General features: G+C 39.2%; 1 protein-coding gene across 1 annotated transcript; it reads right to left on the bottom strand.

Moving 5' to 3' along the window:
- Window positions 1–312: 312 nt before the first annotated feature.
- On the bottom strand, window positions 313–15,284 carry LOC110155521 (heparan sulfate glucosamine 3-O-sulfotransferase 5). The gene is made up of 4 exons (XM_020919644.2): window positions 15,146–15,284; window positions 7,317–7,372; window positions 1,835–1,976; window positions 313–1,657 (listed from the first exon to the last, which is right to left on the bottom strand). Exons 3-4 carry the CDS (start codon window positions 1,939–1,941, stop codon window positions 730–732), a joined length of 1,035 nt encoding a protein of 344 aa, XP_020775303.1. The 5' UTR covers window positions 1,942–1,976; window positions 7,317–7,372; window positions 15,146–15,284; the 3' UTR covers window positions 313–729.
- Between the last annotated feature and the right edge of the window lie 8,294 nt (window positions 15,285–23,578).

The raw sequence follows: 23,578 nt of genomic DNA, 5'->3' as shown, positions 1-23,578 counted from the left end.
TAAATTACATTTTGTTCCACCACATTTGACTCAATAAATACAGGGAGAAGACAAAAAACATCAAAATTCTTGTAAATGTTAAACACTGAGATCTGCAATGGAATGCAGATCATACTTTTAATCATGATGAAGATAAACGTAATAGTGGTATAGAGTACCATCTTGTTATATTCATGTACAATACCAATAGAAGCGGGACACTGTTTTTCAAATAGCAAGTTCAGGTTTACACAGTTCAGTTAGATACTGACATTAGAAAAGTTGACAAATAAATAAGAAAAATAAATAAATAAAAGGTCCTGCAGTTAAAAATATAGTTAAACATTTTTATTCAGTAACATATGTTAATACACCTGCTTTAATGCCCCAAACGGCAAACATCTAATTAACAGATAATTCCTGACAAAACTAGAGAAGGATATTTTTTGTATGAATATCATAGGGGTCATTTGAGTTAATCTCTTCTGCAGTTTATATAAATGTTTTGAATAGTGCTCCAGTTCACTCAAAGCATGCCTATTTTGAACATCAGCAGGTCTGTCTTGAAGTGAGCATACCTAGTGGTCAGCATACAATAAATATTTAGCAGAAAAAAATGGATGGATGCTCTTTGTATGGTGTTTTGCCTTGATGTTTATACTTTTTCTTCAGAAGATAAAATACAAAGTGTTTAGAGCTGATTTATGCATAAATCCTAGACACACACAGTCTGGAGCAAAGCTGTGAGGATCAAGGCCAGGTGAAGGTCCGTCCAGTGATCTGGTAAAACTTCTGGTTGAAAGGGTGGAAGAAGCGCTGCAGTTTGGTCAGCACAGAGGGCTCTACCTCAGGATGGATGCGTCCTTTGCTGCCTGCTAGGCACTTGCTGAAGACAATGTTGAATCGCAAGCAGTAAAACCCCCTGGTGGCATTAAAGTAGAGGTTGAAGGGGCTGATTCTGGGCGGGAGGTGGAGGAACTGTTCCACCAGCGTCAGCTCAGACAGAGGGTCTGTGATGAGGCGGTCTCCATCTACAATATGGAACTGCTCCACAGGAAAAAACTTGAGCCAGCGCTCCAGGTGTTTAGTGTAAATGCTGGTACGGACAGCTTTGTACTTCGTGTTCACCTCAAATGTACTAGAGTCTATGGCTAGTTTCTCAAACTTGTGGTAGGTTTTGTTTTTGCGTTCTTTACCCTCCAGCACTTGTGTGTAGTCTGACACAGCTCTGGTGGTGGGCTCTCTCACAATAATGAGTAGCTTGATGGAGGAGTTCATCTTGAAGATGCGTTCAGGGACCTCGTCTGTGATGAAGTATGCAGGGCTCTTTTCAATTGTGATCTGATGGGGGAAAGAGAAGGGCATTTTGCTCCTGTACCACTCAATGCCACGAGCATAGTTCTTGTCATTGTCAAAGAAGTGTATTTCCTGTGATGCTTTGACCACAGCCGGGTGCAGGTTAAGCATCTCCAGGAGCGCCCTCGTGCCGCCCTTCCGCACCCCGATGATGATGGCTTGAGGCAGCTGCTGCACCAGCCGCTGCAGCCCCAGCTGCTCCTTTGTGCCATTGCCTCGGCGCAGCTCATGGAGCAGAGCGCGTTTGAACTGGAGGCTCCGCAGTGGGATCTGTTCAGGCGCAGGAAGCAGGCTGTGCTCCACGTGGCAGACTGGCTGCAGCCTGGAAAACATGCCATAGGATCACTGTAAGACAGCACATCTATTACATATTCACAGCTTTATGAGAGGCAAGAGCTATAGAGGTTTTAACAGCAAGCTCGGTTAGAGTATGTATCATAATTGTCCACTTGAGCCAATGCTTATGTGACTAGAACTAAGGCTACTGGATTAGACTTACCTTTCCAAAGTCCCCACACGGGCCACCAGATACAGCACACTTCCAATAGCAAGGCTGCCCAGAACCAGGAGCTTCTGTCTGAGCTGTGCCTGCTGTTTGAAGAGCATGGCCCTCCATCAAACTTCAGGACTGTCTCCCGAGCCTGCAGAGAGAAGACAGAACACAGGTTAATACTCACAACAGCTTTCAAACGTAGAGTCACTTCAACAGGTTTATATGTTGCACAAATCATTTCTGGGGCATGCATGTTTGATCACTATATAAGATGATGGACATTTGGCAATGCAAAATAATTATACTCCTGACAGGCTGTCCCGTGGTCAAATGCAGACAAGACAAATTTCCATAAAGGGACAATAAAGTTCATCTTCACATTCTCATTAAAATTGCACATGTCATACACGATTTATCCAACTCAAGCTTCTAAATTAATGAACCTCACAAAATAGTTTCTCAAAAACGCTCAGCAATTACACAAAAGCTGACTGGCTTTTAGATTATAATTAAAACTGAAAAGTGGTGGTGTTTACAGACCACAACTTCTCTAATTACTTTCCCTGAAGAACAAGTGTAAAATCATTAACAGTGATGGTGCAGAAAGCCCAGTGAGACAGTAACTTTAGTGCTGCTGTCTGCACACTCACTTATGCTCATACACTCAGTAGCGGTGGGCAGAGTAGCCAAAACATTTACTAGAATACTCTTACTTCAAAACAATATTAAAAGTAGAAGTACAAAGTAGTGGTGCAAGAGTGGTCAGATGAGAAGGATCAGAGGAAACTATTTATCAAGTAAGGGTATTTGTAACTGATTGGAAATTACATTGACATTTTAAATTGATATCTTTGGCTCCTGGTGCATTCTCACTTTTTACCAATAGATGCTATCTATGTTACTTCTGTAACATATACACAGTATGACCTCTTGTGCAATTATTATGGTTATAATATTAAAGCACAATAAATAAGTTGAATTAGAAACTTGGAGTTCAAATAGTTTGTGTTACTACTGTGAGAGATTCAAAATTGTGATATAGCAATGTCGCAATAGTATTAATGCATAGTCAGGTATGGTGCAGAGACCAGAGAGGTCCCACTCAGTAATATAAATAATGCACCTCTTAAGTTTATCTTTGTGATTGTTGTGTATGCAGAGGGGATGATGGCCTCTGCAGCAGATTTTCATTTGAAGGACATTAAATCCACATCATTTATTCATGAAGCGGCCCAACTGTCTTTGAAGAAGCTCCACACTCAATGCTCTCATCTCTGTAACCATAATGTGAACTTTTGCCTTAAACCAACAGGTCAGTGAACTCTTCAGCCTCTTTTTCACTGACAAGGTTCGTTTGGGGACGCCTTGGAGCAGGTCTTCAGCTCAGCTGTGTTTCCACGGCCTGAGGACTCCAGGGGCAAAGCTCTGCTCCATGAGACACTGATGTCACCCAAACAGAACTCTTGTTGTCTGAATAAATAAAATTTAAATCGTATCTGAATTATACTCAAAATTGTATTGCCAATCTCAACGATTCACAAAAAGATGTTTAGTTTAGATGTTTAGTTTCCAAGTTTGTGGTGCTGTGAGATAAGGCTAAAGCTAGAGAAAACACAAACTTTTTCCAGTTTCCAGATTTTCTGCATTTATTTCATTTCTGCACCACATTGTAGTGTCTTTTGCACTGGGTTTGTCTCATGTGTTTGATCTTTATACATGAGTGTCATGAATCCATAAACAGGAAACAGCTGTTGCAGCATGTCGGCTCAGCAGTTAAATTGCCATAACTTGAAATACAGCAGCTTATCACAAAATCAAGATCAACATTCGGTGAGAAATTATGTCTGCAAAAATGCCTTCAGACCCCTCAAACAGGACGGTATTGACAATGGAGTTCCAAACACTGGAACACTGTTCCAAGTGAATCAGTGGAAACAAGGTTTTTGTGCCAGCTTCAAGGCCACACAAAATGAGACAGCCGTGCTAAAAATATCATTTTCTGTAGGACCTAAATGCTCGGTGCTGTATGCTCACCTCACTCATCATATTAACAAGAGGACTCTGAGTACATCTGTTGTCTGATTATAGTCTGATTTCTCCAGAGAAATGCAAAGAATTGCTAATGTGGGCTGGTCTAAACTGAGTGATAACACCTGTCTAAATGCTGGCCCCTTATTGTTAAGTGGAAAGCTTTTCCTCGCTTAGTGAGTATGCACACTTTATTGTCAAAAGTATTGAAAATCAAATACTAATCCATCCTAAAACTAGTACATAAACTAGATATAAGTATCAACACTAAAAAAGTCACATTCACAGGACAGAAATGGGCCTTTCCAGAACAGCTTTAGAATGATCTTGAGCTGAATCAGAACGAGTATGAGACCACATAGACAAGTATACAACCATGGACCACCCATGGAACAGACCTGGATGACTAAGGGATTACACAGATATGGTGATTTAAAAGAAAGTACTATTATTTAATGTTGAAAATTACATTCTATTGCTTAAATAAACAGTGTTTTTCATTATCAGCATTCATTATCAGCATTTTAATTATTTTTAGTATCATAACACAGCATATGTGCAATTGGACTCCAGCTGTAGTCTGATTATAAGAATTCAAATAACTATTCACAGTTTACCTGTCATCAGCCTTTAGTGAAAGATAATCTGATTAGTGATTTTCCAAAAATTCTTTACCAGTGTTTTTGTGTATGTCATTGGTATCAGTATTTCTTATTACAACATAAAAGATGGTTCGGTATATTACTCTTATCTTGTACGTGTCGGGGTGATCTTAAAGTCAAATGAGCAGAGCAAGTTTGACAGATGACCGTGAAAGGAGGAGTGGCAGCTCATTTCTGTGGAAAATCCAAAATGGATTTTTGATCAAAACAATTCAAAAGGTGCAGAGTCAGAAAGGGCATTATTAAACTTAAATTTGTACATTTGAACTCACCAATAACTCCAACTATGTCAGAATAAAATATTGTTCAGGGGCTGTTATGTAAAACTGGTAGTCAGTAGTTACGTTTCAAACTAAAGTTAAAAAAAAAAAAAACTAGTTCTGACAAGTTCTGAGAGTAACAAAATGGATCCCTCTCCGAAGCATCACTCTTCCATTATATCTGGGTGGGAGGATTCTCTGTCATCCAAGCTAATTCAATCACAAAAAAGAAATCATATGGACTGGCATTTACGTCTCATCCAAGAAGCTATCTCTGTATCATACCTCAAACTCAATTTGGAGTTTGCCGGTATTATTAGAAAAAAAAGTACTTTTCCTAAGTTGATACGGTGAATTATTAGGGTACTTTTTTAGACCAGATGCCCTTCCTGTCACTATGCTGTCAATTATTTGAACTTGAGACAAAGTGTAGCAGGAGTTTTATAAAACTTATGGAAAACTAAATCATCCTAACCCTGTACTTTTCTGGACATAGTTTAATATACATATATTGGAAATCTTTGTCATAGTTTAAGGTGCACTGCATAACTTTTTTGTTGAGGTTCTGTTGCACAGTAAAAGGCACTGTTTATAAGAGAGGCTAGCAGCTAATTGTCTTTATGAAGATAGATATGTTTAATGCCATACTGTGGAAGATTCTAGGCAGAGTGAAAACATCTCCATTCAGACGAGAAAAGTTACAGAGAGCATTGATTATTATTGATTATAGCTGTCATGATTTGTTGTGTAATTTTGAAACAAGAGAACTATCGTTGAATTTGGCAACTACATTCAACTTCATTCATAATAGTGATTCCGACGTTGCCACATTAGCCACAAAGCAAGTTAAGATTTATGAAAACAATATTTCTTAAAAGCTCACTTGCATGTGCATCATGAATAATACATGTTCCACTGTGCTGCTACAATAAATGGCAAATGTAAAGTCAGCAAAAACTATGGGCTCCACAAAACAACCTCCAAATATTACAGGTCAACAAAGTTCTAACAGCGCTGGGCCTTGGTGGACTTGATTTATGGATTTTGTTGTTTATTTGCGTTGTTTACACATAGCAGCGCTCTTAATTCGGCCATATTTCAGTGCGCACTGTCACCTCATCTCGGCAGCAGCCTATAAACCAGCGGAGGTGCTGACACGCGAGGAGGAGCGCGCGAGGATTCATCATGGGCCACGAGCGAGGGATGAACAGAGCTGGGTCAGATACCGAGAGGAAGAGGAGGAAGAAGAGGAAGAAAGATAGGATGACTAGGGCAAGGACTGAGAGTGAGATTATCAAAACAATAGGTCGTAGTTGGTTGTTGTCGACTAAAGAAATTCTTGGTCGACTAAAGACATGTCTTGCTGATCAGTTCATTTACTGAAAATGGAGCATGGCAAAAGCTCTCAAAACTATTATGTATCTGACCGAAACTACACTCACAAACCTACATCTGTATGGGACTTCATGTTAAAACAGCTATTTAAAAGTACCGAGAGACAATGTATTTATATAAAGACAGATTCAGCTTTTGATTCAAAAGTTTAATCTGCCTTTTTATGTACTAACCAAAAAATATGAAAATGTCAACTAACTCGCTAACTTTTGCTTTCTGCTGTTGTCCCATATAAATCTTTAAATTTGGTCTTCACTGATTGACCGATTAATCGACTAAGAAGAGAGAGAGGAGGAGGGGAAGAGAAGAAGAGAGGACAAGAGGCAGGGTCAGAAAGAGACATGGGAAAAGAGAGAGGAGCTGAGGGAAGAGAAAAAGACAGGGTTGAACTAGTGCAAGGAGCAGAGGGCGAGAGGAGCAGAGATGTGAGGGGAGAATGAGAGAAAGAAAGAAAGAAAGAGAGAGAGAAAGAAAGAAAGAGAGAGAGAAGAACAGATGTAAGTTTGGGACAGAGAGAGAAAAGAGCTTAGGCAAGGTCAAAGAGACAGGCAGCAGGGGGGGAAAAAAAGCTAGGAGCAAAGCTGAGGCAGGTGACAGAGAAAGAGAAAAAGAGAGGTGCAGAAATTCAGTACAAAGAGAGAAGAAAGAGAAGAGCCAAAGTATGGACAGAGACAGAGACAGAAAGAGGTAGGGGGCAGAGTGAGAGAGAGATAGATGTAGAAATTATGTTGGGGCAGAGAGAAAGGGAGGGAGAGAATCTGAGGCAGGGTCAGAGAAAATTACTGAAAGGAGAGGAGTCGGCATCAATGTGCTGCATCTTTAGAGGGAGAGGAATTAAAGGTCTGGCCTAGCAGAGAGAATGACTTGTAAATGAACAGCAATTATACATTTCTCTGTATGGTTTAAAGCCCTGCTGAAAGAGGAGGCCAGACAAGAGGAAGCAAATATGGTTTCTTTTTGTTATGACGCAGAATGCAAAGAATTCAAATCCCAACCTCCAACACAACAAATATAATACCTAGCTACACCTTCACTTCCCATTGTATCTATACATTTAGTTAGTCTAGTTTTGTTCCTTTCAGTATTCTTTCCCTTCTTACTGTATCATGGTCATGTTGATAGTGCAGTGTTCTGTGCTCTCACCCTCTGGTCCTCATGACTCCCAGGGTACTGCAGCCGGACACGGATCGCCACTCAGTCTGAAATGACAAAGTATTGCAGCTCATTTTAGAATATAATACAAATAATAAATAGTCACACACACAGCACTTTCTACCAGACATTTTAATGTAAAGAAACAGGTATGGTGCGAGACAGGGAATCCACAAGACGATACAAGACACAATATTGGTCCATGAGAACAAGACGAGAGTTTAACATATTTAAAGTTGTTTACTCCATTCAGTGTAGAGAAGACTGCATTGGAGAAATAAAACATTGGAGAAACAAAACAGCCACATCACAAGAGGATGTACCAAAACAGACGAGAGAGCAGCAGTGGATCTGAGTCTGCGGAAAATCTCCACCTAAAAGTCACCAGCCACTCCTTTGAGGATAGTGAGGTACAGATCTGAAGAATTGAAAGGGGAGTTAAAGAAGCCGCATTTCTATAAACAGAAATGGGGGACTCAGGCTCCGTCTTTCTCCTATTTACAACTCCATCCTCAAATCTAAATCAAAAAACAAACAATAGAATAACAGGCGTAGCCAGGTCAGGTCTAGAGGTGTGAAAGCTCCCATTATGACCCTGAATTATACTAATATGACCCCACACTCAGTGCAGTTTAATAGGCCTAAGTAACAAACAGAAACTGTAAACAGGTGTCTTAATTTCAGAGTACTTTCACTATAGTTAGCTTCTTCCTAAAGGCAGATATAAGGAAGTACCCACCAGCGTCTGATCAGAACTGAAGAAGCAGCTTGGATGAGCTGCGAAACGTAATCAACCAAATAAACTTTTGTCCAGTTGACAAATTAAATTTCTCCTTTACCATATTTAAATACAGAGACATTGTCAATAAAACAAGCTTCCTAAATACATTTCCATATACAAGGATTTTATCAGGTGGTAAATTGTGGAGCGTATGGACTTTATGTATGGACTTTAAAAAACACTGTAGAGTTATACTGGATAGTCACTTGGTCATATTGTTGTATCAGGTTTCACAAATTTAATCTTGAAACCAGCTATAAAGTTAAACACACTTATTTGTGACACACTTCTGTCATTGGTTAACCCCTGTAAGGCTCTGAGTGAGTGACAGCTGGATCTAACCAATCAGAGTGAAGTCTGAACATTCAAAAGACACAGATTACTTTAAGAAAAATACGGTGTACATACATCGTGATAAAACTGAAATTATAACATGCACTAGTGTACAAAAAGACTCCAGGTATATTTTGATGAGAAAGCAACCATGTATACTAAATTAAATTAATCAAAAAGTCAGTTTAGTATAACAGAACCTGTCAGCTGCTGAGGGCCTATAGAATCCTGCTGAGTCGAGCACCCAAACCCCAGACCTAATCATGAACATAACACTCAGGTTACCCAGAGTGACACAAGACCGGATCAGGTCTATAGAGGCCAATGAAATGAATGAAGATGCATTGATTTTTGTTTAGTATGGCACCAGCCACAAAATACGACATGAAATTTTTGAGGTCAAGATACAACAAAAGGGATTCCAGGACAAACATGAATTGTTCTGAGCTGATAGGTTGGTGAAATTGTTTTATATTTTGCTTTAGAGGTGGGTAAAGTTGCCAAAAGCTCAAACAAAATAATATTACTCAAGTACAAAAAGTAGCGGTCCAAGAAATTAGCCAAGAAGGATTTTTATAGGTATTAAGGACTTTGGGGAAGCACTTCACAAGAGCAACTGTCTGCATTTTGGCCAACTTTTTATCTGTTGTTAATGAAAACAAAGTAATTAGATGGACAAAGCATGAAATATAATATACAATAATATAAAAATAATTATATAAATTTGAAAGTATATTGGAAGATTCTTTATAAATAAATGCAAATGTACAAAACCATTTAATATTGTCAACATAAAGCATTAAAGTATGGTCTCTGAGAAGTATTATTTTATTAGAAAGTTACTCATGTATGGGATTAGATATAACTGCGTACTTTACACCTCTGATTTTAATAGACACAAAATTAATGTTTGAAAGCAGGGCCCACAAACTTCAAACCAGGCCATTGCACCATAAAAGGTTACAGCTCTAAAGGCAACACCTCTCTGGCTCTAAAGGCAGCACCTCTCAAAACTGTCTCTTTAGTGGTTAACATCGGGGGGATTTTGTCTAAGTAGCCTATTTAAAAGTACAATCTGTAAATGTGAAAGTTTAGCAGTAAAGAAACGTGTAGGGCATATTATAGTTGAACGGAAACACAAGGTTATAATGGTGATGAGGTGTGAGTCAGGTGCAGAGTGTGCAGCTGCGGAAAATGGACACTCAGCAAAAACAACAGAAAGCTGTGAGCTCCGAGCTATGTTCAGAACTGTCACATGACCGAGCCACTCCAGGTGTGAGGACAACGCAGGGGACTGGGCTCTGTTTTCTACTGGTTGGTCTCCTCTATTTTGGGGTTATATTAGTAATTAGGGGTGTAATGATATCCAAGTCTCATGATACAATATTGTCACAGTATGAACCTCACAGTATGATATTTATTGCAATATATCGTGGGGAAGCTCACATATGGTGGGAAGACTCACGATTAGGGATGTAACAATATCCAAATCTCTCTGTACGATATTTTCATGATATACATCTCACGGTACGATATTTATTGTGATATTTTGTGGAGGCTAACAAAACTGAATATGCTACTTTTTCCTCTTGAAATGCCTTGACAAGAACTAAGACATAAAAGTGCTTTGAACTGTAATTTCTTCATGTAGTCTACACTGAAATGGAGCAAAGGATCATTGTCTATGTAGTTCCCTCTGTATTTTGTAGCTATTGCTGCACCATAACTCTTAAATTAAGAAAAGAGACTTCTAATTCAATATATTGTGATGGTCCACAATATTATTGTGAGAACTTTGACAATACAATATCACGATATTTCAGTTATTGTTACCCTATCCCTAGTGGTAATAGTAACAGTATTAATACAAGTAGAAATATAATAGCAGTAGAGGTTGGAGTAGCAGTAAAAGTAGTTGTTGTGGTAGTCATAACAGCAGCAATCAATGTATATTATTCAAAATGTTTCTTTGACATTTTATATAAAATAAGTATGTATTATATATAAATGGACATAGCTAAACTGCCAGGAGTCACTTTACAAATAGGAAGTGATTATGGGTGTGCTTCTAGTTCCAGTGTTGAGAAAACATCGTCCTTCTTTCTATAACTATTACAGGCTGCTCATTTTGGTCTTAAAATGTTTGTACTGACTTGCTTTCTGTGATCCTGGTGTTTATATTTTGCTTTGCTTATTTTGTCCTTAAATCAATTCCTATTCCTAATATGGAACTTGCTCCATATTCACCCTTATAACCTCAGTGAGCTTCATTTGGCCAGACCCAAATCCACTTAATCCACTTCTTTATACAGTCTGCTTACTTTTATTTAGCGTTTCACTTCCTTCCATTTAATATTTTGAACATTTCTCCATTCAGAGCTCATAACGCTTGCCCCTCTCTGCTCTGTCAGCACACAGTAATCCATAAAGCTCTTCACTGTATATTTTGTTAATCATAGAAACTAGAAGCTAAATTTCCTATCAGATATCAACTATTTGTGGTTGTACCAATAAATAAACAAATCTTCCAATATCACTGATACCACCGATATACAGACTATCCTTACTAAGGTGTCCAAAGTTGTTTATACAGTCTATCATGAAACATATCTGTCACCCCAAAACTGAAATATTAACCCATTTTAGTAATAAACAAGATGAAAACCCCAGCATGGCAGGAGCAAGTGAACATGTGCAAGCTTCTACGGCACTGATTAGAATAGTGGCATGATGCTGTAGGCCTGTGCCCAGACTGCACCAGCAGACTGAGGCCCATATGGCTAATGGAGGCTGCTTATGATATTGTTTTGGAAGGCGGAGTGTGGCCGCGTCCTTCACATGCCTAAGGACCAACAAAGCCCTACAAATCAGCGAGAGGAGGAGAGAGGAGCTGAGTGATGAGAGCGGTCACCTTACGCGTAAATCAGAGCCAGAGGAGATGACTGGAGAGGTGTCAGCGGGGAGCCCTGACAAATGCCTGCAGCAGCCCACAGCGGGACCATGGTCTGTGCCTAAAGCATCACTCACTGTATTCCAGAAGGCATTTGGTGAACTTGTAAAATATTGGAATGGAAGTTAATGCTGAAATTAGAAAGCTGGAGTCATTTTGTGCGTCATATTAGGCGGATGGTGATTTGGTAGATCGCTGCACCCTCATGTTACTTGCGACTAGTGTTGTCATAATACTAAAATTTCAAAATTGATTTCTGTACTAAGGAATAGACTTGATACTTAATACCAATACCACAGTGACAATAAAAAACACACTTTCTTTAGACAATAGAATGCCATTTTCATCATTAAATTGGAATACTTTCTTTTATTACGAGGTGGTCTTACATCTGTATAATTCCTCAATGGTTCAGGTTGGTTCCACAGTGGTCCATGGGCGTATACATGTGTGTGCTCTTATACTTGTTCCGATACAGCTCAAGATCATTCTAAAGCTTTTCAGAAAAGGCTCATTTCTGTCCTGTGAATGTGACTTTTTTATCGATACCTGGTTTGAACAGACATTTTAACTTGTGTAGTTTCTTATTTTTTTGCCCACCAATCAGAGAGATGTCTGTTCAAACAAGGTATCGATAAAAAAAAAAGTCACATTCACTGGACAGAAATTAAACTTTCCTTAGAATGATCTACCTGAATGACTGAGCAATTGTACAGATATAAGACCACTCCATAATAAAAGAAAGTACTATGATTTAATGCTGAAAATTACATTCTATTGTCTAAAGATATTATCTATTGTGGTATTGGTATTAAGTATCGAGTCTATTCCTTAGTACAGATATCAATTTTGAAATTTTAGTATCGTCAAAAATTTCTACAATTCTAAATACAATATTTGGTATAAAATTGGCCACTCGTGTATTTGGACATATTGTCATTTACTTATTGTTCAGTAAATGCTTTTGTCATATTTAGTGTAGTTTTTATCTTCTATAGACTTTGCATGTATGTTTTTTTATAGAGATACATATTCTTTTTAGTAGTGTTTCTTTGGAATATTAATTTATTGCAGCTCACCCATATGAGATGAAATCATAGGGGCGGTGGTTTAATCTTAAAGTAATAGTATCTCTCCAGGCCCTGAACATTGACTGGAGTTGGAGCACAAGCCAAGGTCACGTTGGTGGGTGTGCCTGCCTGGATCCTGGATGCATTCAATTAGTGCCGGTGCAAAGGCAAACGTGAGTGAAATCTAATAAGTGTCCATGTCACGGAGGAGCGCTGATGGATGCAGTGGACACGGAGCAGAGAGGGATGGTCTGTCTGCTCACACAGTCACATCCACAGTCACGCAACATCAACAGCCTGGTTTAGATCCGCTCCTGACTCGGAAGGTAGGCTATTGTCCCCATATGGTAATTTGTCCTCTGCATTTAACCCATCCTTCAGTGGTGCTACCCTGGCAGAGTTCAGTGTCCGGGACCCATCTCCAGTTCTCGAGCTAGATGAGGAGGATAACTTTAGCTGAAGGATTTTACTTACGGTGCATTTTTTTTGCGTTGATGGGGGAAAAAGAGGGAACCCACCTAGACACTGTGCCACCCCCTGCACAAACGCTTCTAAATTACATCTAAGGGTGACAGTTGCAATCAAGGATGGACAACGATATGACAATATAAAATCAAAACATGATTTGACCCACTGTTGTTTTTCGATAAGAACAGCTCTTCTCGAACATAGATACATGCTGTCTATTGTACTATCAAAAGAAGCCAATTATTTTAGCAACCATTCAAGACATTACAGAGTGAAAGCTGCTTAGTGCTTCTGGAAAAATGCAACATGTAGAGCTGTAGGTCTTTATCTACTTGACCAAAATTTGTATTAGATGACTGATTATTTTATTTAGATCACAGAGATATGTATGGAACAACAGCAAAAAGGATAAATCAATAAGTGAGTGAGGCTGAATTGGTATTTTTTTGGTATTTCTATATAAAATGGCAGATTAAACTCACACATTTAATCTGTCTTTATGTAAATTCATTGTTCCTAGTACTTTTATCTGCACTCCCATGCAGTTGTAAGCTTTTGAGTGCAGTTTGGGTCAGAACACAGAAATACATAATAGTTTTGCCACGCCTCCTTTTTAGTCAACTATTCAGGACATGTATTTAATCGACTTTCTTTTATCGATTACTGTCCCACAAATATGTGATATACTTTGCCATAACACCCTTCCCTACCTGCAATGCCATGCTTTTAGTGCTTCAATAAATAATACTAAAAGTCTTCATAACATTATCACCAGTGTAATTTGTTATTTGTTTGACATTTCCAGAGAGACGTTCAGCAACAGATCCATATGCAGGACATGAATCACTTGTGGCCTTAACTGTAGGCTACATTTCTGGTGACAAATGTACAAGTTTAGTCCAGGCACCGCTCTGATGATACATGCCACGCTGCCTGACTGTGCCTCCTCGCCTCTCTGCTGTAGGCTCTTCACTAATAAACCTTTATTAGAGTGTAATGCAGAATAATGATGACAGGCAGCAGCTCTGAAAATAGCACCTGTCACCTAGCCCTCGTGATGGATGTCTGTAGGGAGCACCAGACATAGGCCATGGGAACAAAATCAAGGGACAGGAAAGACTCTGGTTCTTAAAGCTATTATACTACGGTAATTAATTTAAGCCCTTAAGACTGACCAGATTTCTACTTGCAATAATTATGTAAACTTAGGGCTACTTGTCATGGAACACATTTTTTAGGCTGTTTTTGGGAACTTATACTGAGTGACTTTGAAGGGCCCATAACACAATATTTTCTGTTCTATGTTATAATGTTGTTTTCTCTTGCTGAGTTCTTCTCCCAAACTGAAAACACTCTGTTCCACTTTGTGATGTCATGTGGTAATACAGGTAGTGCTCCGTGGTGTTTTTGAGTTATATACACCTACACTAGAATCATTTGGATAATTTCAGCACTACATTTGGTGTTTTTAAGATCCATACACCTACACTAGAATCATTTGGATAATTTCAGCACTACATTTGGTGTTTTTAAGATCCATACACCTACACTAGAATCATTTGGATGATTTCAGCACTGGAATTGCCAATCTCTTATAAACAAAAGATAAAATGTAGATGTTAACTTGAAAACTACTGCTTCATGACTTCACAAGGTGGAACGGTGCATTCTGACATTTTGAGCTTTGGAGATTTAGACAGACTAATAAGAAAAAGGGTTACTCAAGCATCCAATTCGCCCATCCATTTTCTTCCGCTGGGTTTAAATTTGGTCCACAAGAGTCAAGAGTTTGCATAATATATGACTTTTAAGTTGCCCAGTCTCCTAAAATGGAATCTCTAGTGGAAAATACGTGAACTTGGATCTAACTACATCTCCAAAGTTCACTTGATTTCGCCTATGCAAGAAGCAGTAGCCTACCACGGGAGCTGCGCAGAGCCAAAGTTGCCTATAACGTGATAAAGCCCATATATAGTGCTAAAATAATTGCTAAAATTTCATAAATGCAGTAATTAAGCGGTAGATTATCATTTTAAAGTTTAAAAAGTCTGCAAAAGTATTAATTTGCACTAACTGCAACCGAACTGCCGAATCTATCTCCTCCTGCTGGACTGACTCGTTCATATTTCACTTTCACCGTTTGAATAGTTTACTGCCGTAATCAGGCATTTTCTATTACAAGTCAATCTGTTCCGCGACCTGATCGGTGTGTGCTTACCTGCAGCTCTCCTCCTCTGTCCGGGTCGTGCGCGTGTTGGTGGAGGTCACGGTGTTGGTTACGGTGTCGCCTTCATGTCCGCGCACTGTGGACAGTCTCCGGTGGAGCAGAGACGCGGTCCGGGGCACACGCCGTGCGCTCTGGGCTCCGCTGGGCGCTGACTCTGTGTGAAGTACGAGTGATGATCTGAAGAGGATGCTGCGTGCGAGAGGCGTGGTCTGGGACGCGGGAGGGGGATCAAGCGCCAGTTGGACCAAAACAACGAAGTGTTTATTTTATTATAAATAGGCCTAATATTAGAATTGTACAATTAAGCCTGCTTCTCGTAGCCAGCAAACTGTTTAGGTCTTCATACTTTATAGGCTATAAGTTTACCTTAAGGGTGCACTATGTAACTTTTCCAGTGAACGGTCTTATAACACTTTTTTCAATGATGTGGGTTTTTCATAACCTGGTCAGCAAGATACATTTTTCACAAACAATCAATCTGCCCATGTGCTGCTGCGTTTGTGATTGCCCAAGCTTAGGTTGACCAGAATTTCAAAATAAAATAAAAAAACTGGGATGTCCTCGGTTTTTTGGTGGTTGGTAATAATAAAACTGTGAAACGACTGCGTGATTAAGGAAAAATGTTATGCAGAGACCATTCATGACTAGCATGTGAGCCAGTATAGTTACATTTTGTTTGTGTTTTGGTCATTTTTAAGCAGCTTTTCTGTATTTTACCAAAACAAATCACAATTTTTGCTTCTCTTTATTGTTGGAAGGGGTCATATTGGTCAAAAATAGCTACATCTGGGACATTTCTTGTATAAAACTGGGACAAATCACTGGTTTTGGATAAATCTACTGGGACAGGGGAGACAGTGCTCAAAACTGGGACTGTCCCGGGTAAATAGGGTGGTTCAAATCAATCACAGGTCAATACTAGTTTGGAAGAAATCCAAAAGTGAAGTGTCCAAACAAATCAAACCAAAGAGGGCTACGAGGATGGACATACTTCAGCCTATTTTTGCTGAAATACAGACTATTTTGTTTGTAAAAAAAAAAAAAAAAAAAAAAAAAACATGCATTTGTGGACGAAGGGAGGCGGGTTTGTGCTTTTCTCTCAGCTGAATTTCACAGTTTGATTTCTCAGTCCTTTAGGTGCTTTTAGAACTCTGCAGACTTATTTTAGTTTGTGAATATGTTGAGGACATTTCTGTATTCAAAAAGTTGAAGGTTTAATCTCTCTTATCATATCACAATATTGTATTATTAGAGTGTTTTCTTAAGACACATCAGAGTCTTTGCTTAGTGGGGGTCATAGTGGCAGGCAGTGTCTCTGTCTGAATGCCTCAGGGCAGCTGTTATAAAGCAGAGTGTGAATGAAGAGTGAATGAAAAATGCATGTAGTTGAAATGCAATTTGGAGTGCGTGGAAAGCAATTCTCGAGATAGTTGTTTGTTAATCCTATAATGATGCGCTTATTTGGGTGTGTCATGAGAAAAGCAGTTGTGTTAAGTGTCAAACAAAGAGCGCAGTGTTCTCGTCTCATACACCCCAATGTAAAACGCACAGCTCAGAAAACGCACTGTGATGAGCTTGTGCTTTGAGGGTCTGAGCATCATAAATAATTCACCTGCTGCGATTGTGTGCGCCACCGGCACCTCTACAAACACTGCTGCTCGTGCCTAATGCGCACATTAAGTCAGCCCTGTCCCACACTATTATGAAAATGAGTCAAGTTGGACAACAACCTGTGAATGTCCATAAAACCAGGCATAAATCAAGCCTTGTGTAAGATCCACCCGGCCGCTCCTTAGGTATAATGTGCTACAATTACCACAGTGGCCATTAACGGTATTAGAGTGAAGCTTTACCGATGGCGGAGACCATCTCTGGAGTCATCATTTAGCCGGATCACTGCTGTCACTTTAACACAGCCATTGACACCATGGATACACGCCATTACAAAACACTGCGGTATAATATATGAGCACATTAGCACTGATCTATATTCCATAGGACCTACTAACTTGTCATTCCACTGAGAGTAAAACTGGATGGACTTTGTCAAGGTTGAAACAGGAGTAAAGGGAAAGATGAGGAGCTATTCTGTTTTTGCTAATACATAAAAGTTCCCATATTATAGATTACACTTTGAGGAATATAGACTAATTTGTCTCCTCAAAACCATTCACTCAAGTTTGTGGCTGCCAATCTGTGCCAAGAGCTTTTGAAATCACCACCAATTATAGCTGCACTGTATTCACACAAGCAAGGTGGCTGAAATGTCATGCTCATGGACACAACAACAGTGAGCGCTTTTTGGCACTGGGGGCTATAATCAACAAACTTATGGTTAGAAAACGACCACTCTAGTTAATTATCCCAATTATTTTACAGTGGTTTCACAAGTGAACTGTAAGTTAAATCAGAACAAAGACATTAACAGGAATCAATTTGGACTTTGGGTTCATTTTAAAGACAATACAGTAAAGTGTATTTTTTTTGTTGACATGTTTCGGCTGCAAGCTGCAAGCCATCTTCAGAATTGCCCCAGTGTTGATAGTGATGTCTCGTATATCAGCTGTGGATTACTTCCTGTAGATGTGGTCATCCTGATTGACCTGGCAGGTTGCTCAGACTGACCATGCCTCCCGTCACCCGGTGTTCTCTGGAGGAGGGTGTCCCAGGTGTGTGAAAGCAGGAACGCTCCATCATCACGGTTAATGCTGTCTGCGCCTCATTTCCTGATTTCAATGGCTTCCCTGATCCAGCGTTTGAACTTGTTGTTTTCCGATCCAGTGACCCGAGCCCCATCCCAATCCATAATGTGGTTATTTCTTTTACAGTGGTCTGATATGGAGGATAGCTTTTCCTGTTCTGCTTTGTCTCTTTGTGTTCTGATGAGTCTCCCTGATGTTTCCTTTTCACATTTCTTTTGGTGTTCCTTTTTTTGAACGTGGAATGCTGAACACCGAGGACAGATCTGAAGATGGCTTGCAGCAGCAGCCGAAACATGTCAACAAGGTAAATGCACTTTACTGTATTGTCTTTAAAAGAACCCAAGAAGTTAAAGTACATAAGAAGACAAAATTTACATCTTTGGCTCAATTTGGACTGGCCCGACACACATCAAGTCTATATGAAAACAGTGACTGAGCCAGGGCCAAACCAAGACCTAGCACCAGAACCAGGACCACAATTAGGACTAAAATACAATTAACGGACTAAACCAGATCTAAAAACACAAGTCTACCTGGAGTAAAACAGAATTAAGGCTACATCCATACGATAATGCTCCTGGATTTTTTTTTTTTTTTTGTATGGGCTGAAAAAAATTTGCATCCATACAAGTGTCAGATCAATAAATATTTAGGTCCAGATGACAATGGAGCACTGAGTGAAGACCAAGAGTAACACCAGAGGAGCCAGGACTAGCTCAAACAGTGTGAGACCAAACTCTATACAACACAACTTTTTTTTTTTTAAGTAATAAAACGTTTTTTGAACCAACGCTTTTATTTATCAGTTAGCGTTATGTTGCTTGTAACCATGATATTAAAAACATCACATGACACACACTGAAGCTTTCACAAAACAAAACAACTCAGCTGTATATTCATGCCTTTTATTTTATCTTCACCAACATGATCATGAACACATTGAGCTGTCAAGCCACTGTGCATGTCCAGAAGCCCTGAGCGCACACAGATCCTAGGTGTCTGGTCCTTTGATTGTCCTGCTCCTGCTGGGGATCACTTGGACTCAGAGAGTGGATGTGACAAGGGGCTAATGGGCCATCGGCGTCAAGAGTCAGTTCCTCTCCTGAACACAACGTGGGCTCATTTCAAATAAGTGCTGCAATTTGACCATTTTTGCACAAGGACCTCTTCAGGAGCGGAACAGGGCAGTTATGTCCTCCATAAAATAACCTGGGGGAAATTAAAGCGATTAGCTATTCCCCTTCCTGCCAGCTCTTCACTTTGAGTGGCGGGTAATTGTCTTATTAGGCATATCTCAGCATATAACATCTTATTCTGGATTGTTACAAGGATAAGAAAGTTGTTCATTGGTCGCCAGAAAAGTGTTTTAATAAAATTGGTAACAAAGTAAGCATTTTAAGCATTTACTTGAGTCCATTTATCCAGATGAGAGACTAACACAGTGTCACCAAAGCATATACAAGTTACTCCATATACTCCAGCTAAACTAATCTTAACCAAGCCTAGAACCAAGAGACAAATGCACCTTAATTGTAACCTTTGAATGAGAAAAGTAGAGACTTAACAGAGGAATTTTGCAAACTATAGACCGGTAGAAGCTTAGGGCTTACAAAGGCTGTGCACACCCTCTAAAGAGAATGAACGGAAGATTAAAATAGCAACAGAATATGTTAAATAGGTAAGACTGAGAACAACTAGAATCAGATTAAGTGCTTTATTTAAAAGTGTTGGCTATAACTCTTCAGGTTTTGTTGCTGTCTCGCGTATAGTGATGGCGAACAGTCTGTATGTGTCAGACTGGAGAGGAAGGCCGAGGGCAGGACTGAGCAGCGCCCTTAAATATTAATGTGCGTTTATTAGCTTTGCCAACCTCTCCTGCTTCTGTCATTCGGATTCAACTGTCTGTGTAAGCATTATAAACACCCCTGCTTGTTTTTCAAGTCCACACGCCTTCGCCAGACTCAATCACAAAATGTATTTCACATATTTTCACTATGAAACGTCAGTCTGTCACTCATGTTTACAATAGTGGTTTGATAAATGTTTATTTCATATTTCTTCCATATAATAAATTGGAAAGATCTATGGAGATATATGATTCTTTGTTTACCCCTCTGTTGTAGAATAAACTCAAGTGGCCATGTAGCTGTAGGAAGAAGCTTGATACTGGAATATAAGCGTAATTCGCAAACGGTACTGTACAAACCACAATTATGTATTATTTGAAGGAGCTCAGGTTCAGAAAGACAGTTTGTGCTTTTTCTTTTGACATGGTTAGTGACAGATGAGTTAAATGTGGAACAATCTTAGCCTGATTCATCAGCTGGTTTCACTTTGTAGAAACTGTCTGACCTCACAGCATTAGAATTCGTTTACTCAACGGTAGGTGGGTTGGCTTTTTTCATTCCCAAATGCCGTACGAAGAAGGGCAATAACGTTTTTTTCCTTGACAAAATTCAACGAACATTCTCTTTTTTCCGGCTTTAAATCCTGGATCTCAGGAATCGTTGCCAACACAGAATGTACGGCTCTTCGCTGATTGGCTGGTGCCCAGACTTGCACTTCCGGGGTTTTTGCGAACCGCCTAGTGTATTCTGATTCTTGACCTAGTCACTGGAGAGAATTGAAATTGAGTGGAGGCACTCAGTGGCACCAGCCTGGCTAGAACAATCTAGGCAAAGCAATAAAGAAGTTACATAGGGCACCTTTAAAAACAAAAAAAAATACAATGTGTTCTATGGTCAAGTGATGTTAAAATTAGGATCTTGTGCATATCCTGGAACAACAGGATTTGAGGAGAGCGTCATTTTGATTTATGAATGTCAAACATACACTAATAAGTTAGCGCATTGAGGACATGGTTCCACTCAGATGCCGTCTTCCATGTCCTGGGGATTCTCCTCAACTCCTTTAATAACATGCACGAGCAGACAGGCACATTTTAAGGATACAGTCGGTCACAGGCGCTTTCTGTGCCCCTCCTCTGTCTGCTATTAGCAAGCAATCTGTGGCAATAGCCTTTTTAATGCCTCTTGCTCAAAGTCAGATGCACTTGAAGAAGCAATCTAAACTTTGATACTTCTATACTGTCGACAAAGTGACTGTATCTTAAGATGATGTTGACAGAATAATGATATTGTGCAGTGGACAGTGGAGAATAAACAAATGTGACTGACCCCTGTGTCAGCTCTAATGGGACGTGAGCAATCGTTTGGTGAGCTGTCTCTGTGTTGCTCATGACCTTCTGTGAACTTCACCTGGAGAGAAAGAGCTGGAAATGGCTTTCTCTCCATCTATTGGTCATTAATCCTCTGAGCTCAGAATAGTGAGGCTGGACTCAGGGAGGTGCATGACAGAGTATATGAACAGATTTGGAACACAAATAAGGAAATTTGTTTTTGCATTTGACCCAACCTTCAATGCCACTGGAGCAATCTATTAGCAGAAGTAGAAATTCTTATCCAGATCTTTAGCCAATTTTGTTTGATATTGTAAATTGGCATATTGGCTCAATAAAAAAGCAGAATAATGTTTCAAATAAGGTTATTTCAGCACTTTAGCTAATTTTACAATCCATCCACGTTTTATGTGATACTTCAGACACAATTATATGGGATGTCATTGGGATATATTGAGATGAAAACAATAATGAGATATTCATTGTCACCAGTATCACCAAAACACTAAACTGGGTTACTTTGTTGCAAACTGTAGTTGAGGATAGATTTAACTACTAGGCCATCCGCTCTTGAAAGGGTCTTGGAGTTGGTATTTGTAGTGGACCAAATACAAAGACAATTCTAATTTAACAAAGGCTCAAATTAGATAAATCATTAACAAAAAGTTGGGCCTAACTAGGGTAACTTAAATCAAACTGAACAGAACAAAACTGACCCAACCAGACAAAAAACAGAGGTGTTTAAATACATGAGGACCAACTAAAACTGAACACACGAGGGGAGAATTATACTGAATAATTAACTAAATCTACTAACTTAATCAAAGTAAGAAGAAGGCAAATACAGAAAATAATAAGTGATAATAAAGTAGCCTCAAACAAACAAACAAAAAAGAACAAGTGTAAATGATAATTCAGACTTATATTAACTAAAATGTCTGCACTCAAATTACAATACAAGTCTAAATAAAGGAATCAAATTAAACTATGTGTGCTGTAATTAACTTAATGTAAATGAAATGAAATAATACTAACACTGTGGAGTGGTGGCAGAGGTATCCATTACAGTATTGCTGGGTTTCAGATGACAACACAACACTCTTTAAGCCAACAATAATTAATCCAGATGTGGGCAGCTAAAATCAGCTAAAATCAGATTTCTGTTGCAATATGGTGAGTTCTAGAGTCTAGTTACTGACAAAAAATGTTTTAACATTTGTGAGTTTTTAGATATTTCACAGGAAAGTACAGTGTAAACAGGCCCTTGTCTATGGAGTAATAGCTTTCAGAAATATTTGTGTGCACAGGATAGAAATCAGTGCATATTTGGGAAATCCGTGCATATTTGTCTGTAATTAAGCATAAAATTATATTTGTAAGTCCATAAAATGCATATAAAATGTATTGTGTGTATTTTATCCATTAGAATACTAATTGAAAAGTTACGACATGAATTACAGTCACAAAAGGAAAATTTAAGATTACACTTTCTTCAGTACGAATACAAATTCATAGACGCAACTTTACTGTCAAAAATACATCACTTCACAGGCATTATTTACTGAGCAGGAGAAACATTGATCGAGATGCCGGACTTTTACGCCGCACATGGACTGAACCAGGACTGAACCAGGACTAAACCAAGAGGACTTATCCGAGACTGAACCAGGAGGACTAAACCAGGACTGAACCAGGAGGATTAAACAAAGACTAAAACAGGACTAAACCAGAACTGAATCAGTCCATATGAGGCACAGAAGTCTGGCATCTCAATCGATGTTTCTTCTGCTCAATAAATAATGCCCATGAAGTGATGATATATTTTTGACAGTGAAGTCACGTCTGTGAATTCATATTCATACTGAAGGAAGGGTAATCTTAAATTTTCATTTTGTGATTGTAATTCTTGATGTTGTAACTTTTCAATTAGTATTCTGATGGATAAAATACACACAACACATTTTATGTATGACTGGACTCATTCGAGAGTTTACAAATATTTATTTTATGCTCAACTACAGCCAAATATGCACAGACTTTCCAAATATGCAAGGATTTCCCAGATATGCACAGATTTCTACCCTGTGCACATGAATATTTCTGAAAGCTTTCTTACTCTATACTTGTCCCCCATCAGAGATCATCACATTCAAGAATCTGAAAAGTCCCAATATTTTCCAGTCAAAAATGAACAAGTTGAGTTCTTGTTGATGATTGAGCTGAGGTCTTCTGTCTCAGGGCGCAAGAGATGACAAGTCAAGGTCTGTTTTTTATTAAGGAAACCAAATCTTACCAAGAGAGCTTGGATATAAGTTACCATTCAGAATGAAATATCCAGAACCATGTCATCTTTCTTGCGTGTCTATCAGCTGTTATTGGAGCAGAGGGACATCGCTCTCTGGGTCATTATGTCTGCTCTGTGATGTGACTGAACACTTAGGAGCTGGTTATGGACTGCTAACCTGGCAAAACACGCACGACCTCTGACCTCTGGACCATTCCAACCTGCTGACCAGCATCATTTCCACGGTAACGTCCAGAAAG

This window comes from Boleophthalmus pectinirostris, unplaced genomic scaffold, assembly GCF_026225935.1.
Source record: "Boleophthalmus pectinirostris isolate CB_2022bp ecotype Guang Dong unplaced genomic scaffold, ASM2622593v1 HiC_scaffold_13, whole genome shotgun sequence".
NCBI classification, from domain to species: Eukaryota; Metazoa; Chordata; class Actinopteri; order Gobiiformes; family Gobiidae; genus Boleophthalmus; species Boleophthalmus pectinirostris.
Note: the sequence above shows the minus strand (reverse complement) of the source record. Positions and strands in the feature narration are given on the sequence as shown.

What these genes read in the sequence shown, in the direction of transcription:
- LOC110155521 (XM_020919644.2), bottom strand. Translation starts at nt 1,941, where the DNA reads ATGCTCTTCAAACAGCAGGCACAGCTCAGACAGAAGCTCCTGGTTCTG. An exon ending in CGTGTGGGGACTTTGGAAAG is followed by an intron (nt 1,658 to 1,834) that starts GTAAGTCTAATC and finishes CATGTTTTCCAG; the next exon opens with GCTGCAGCCAGTCTGCCACG.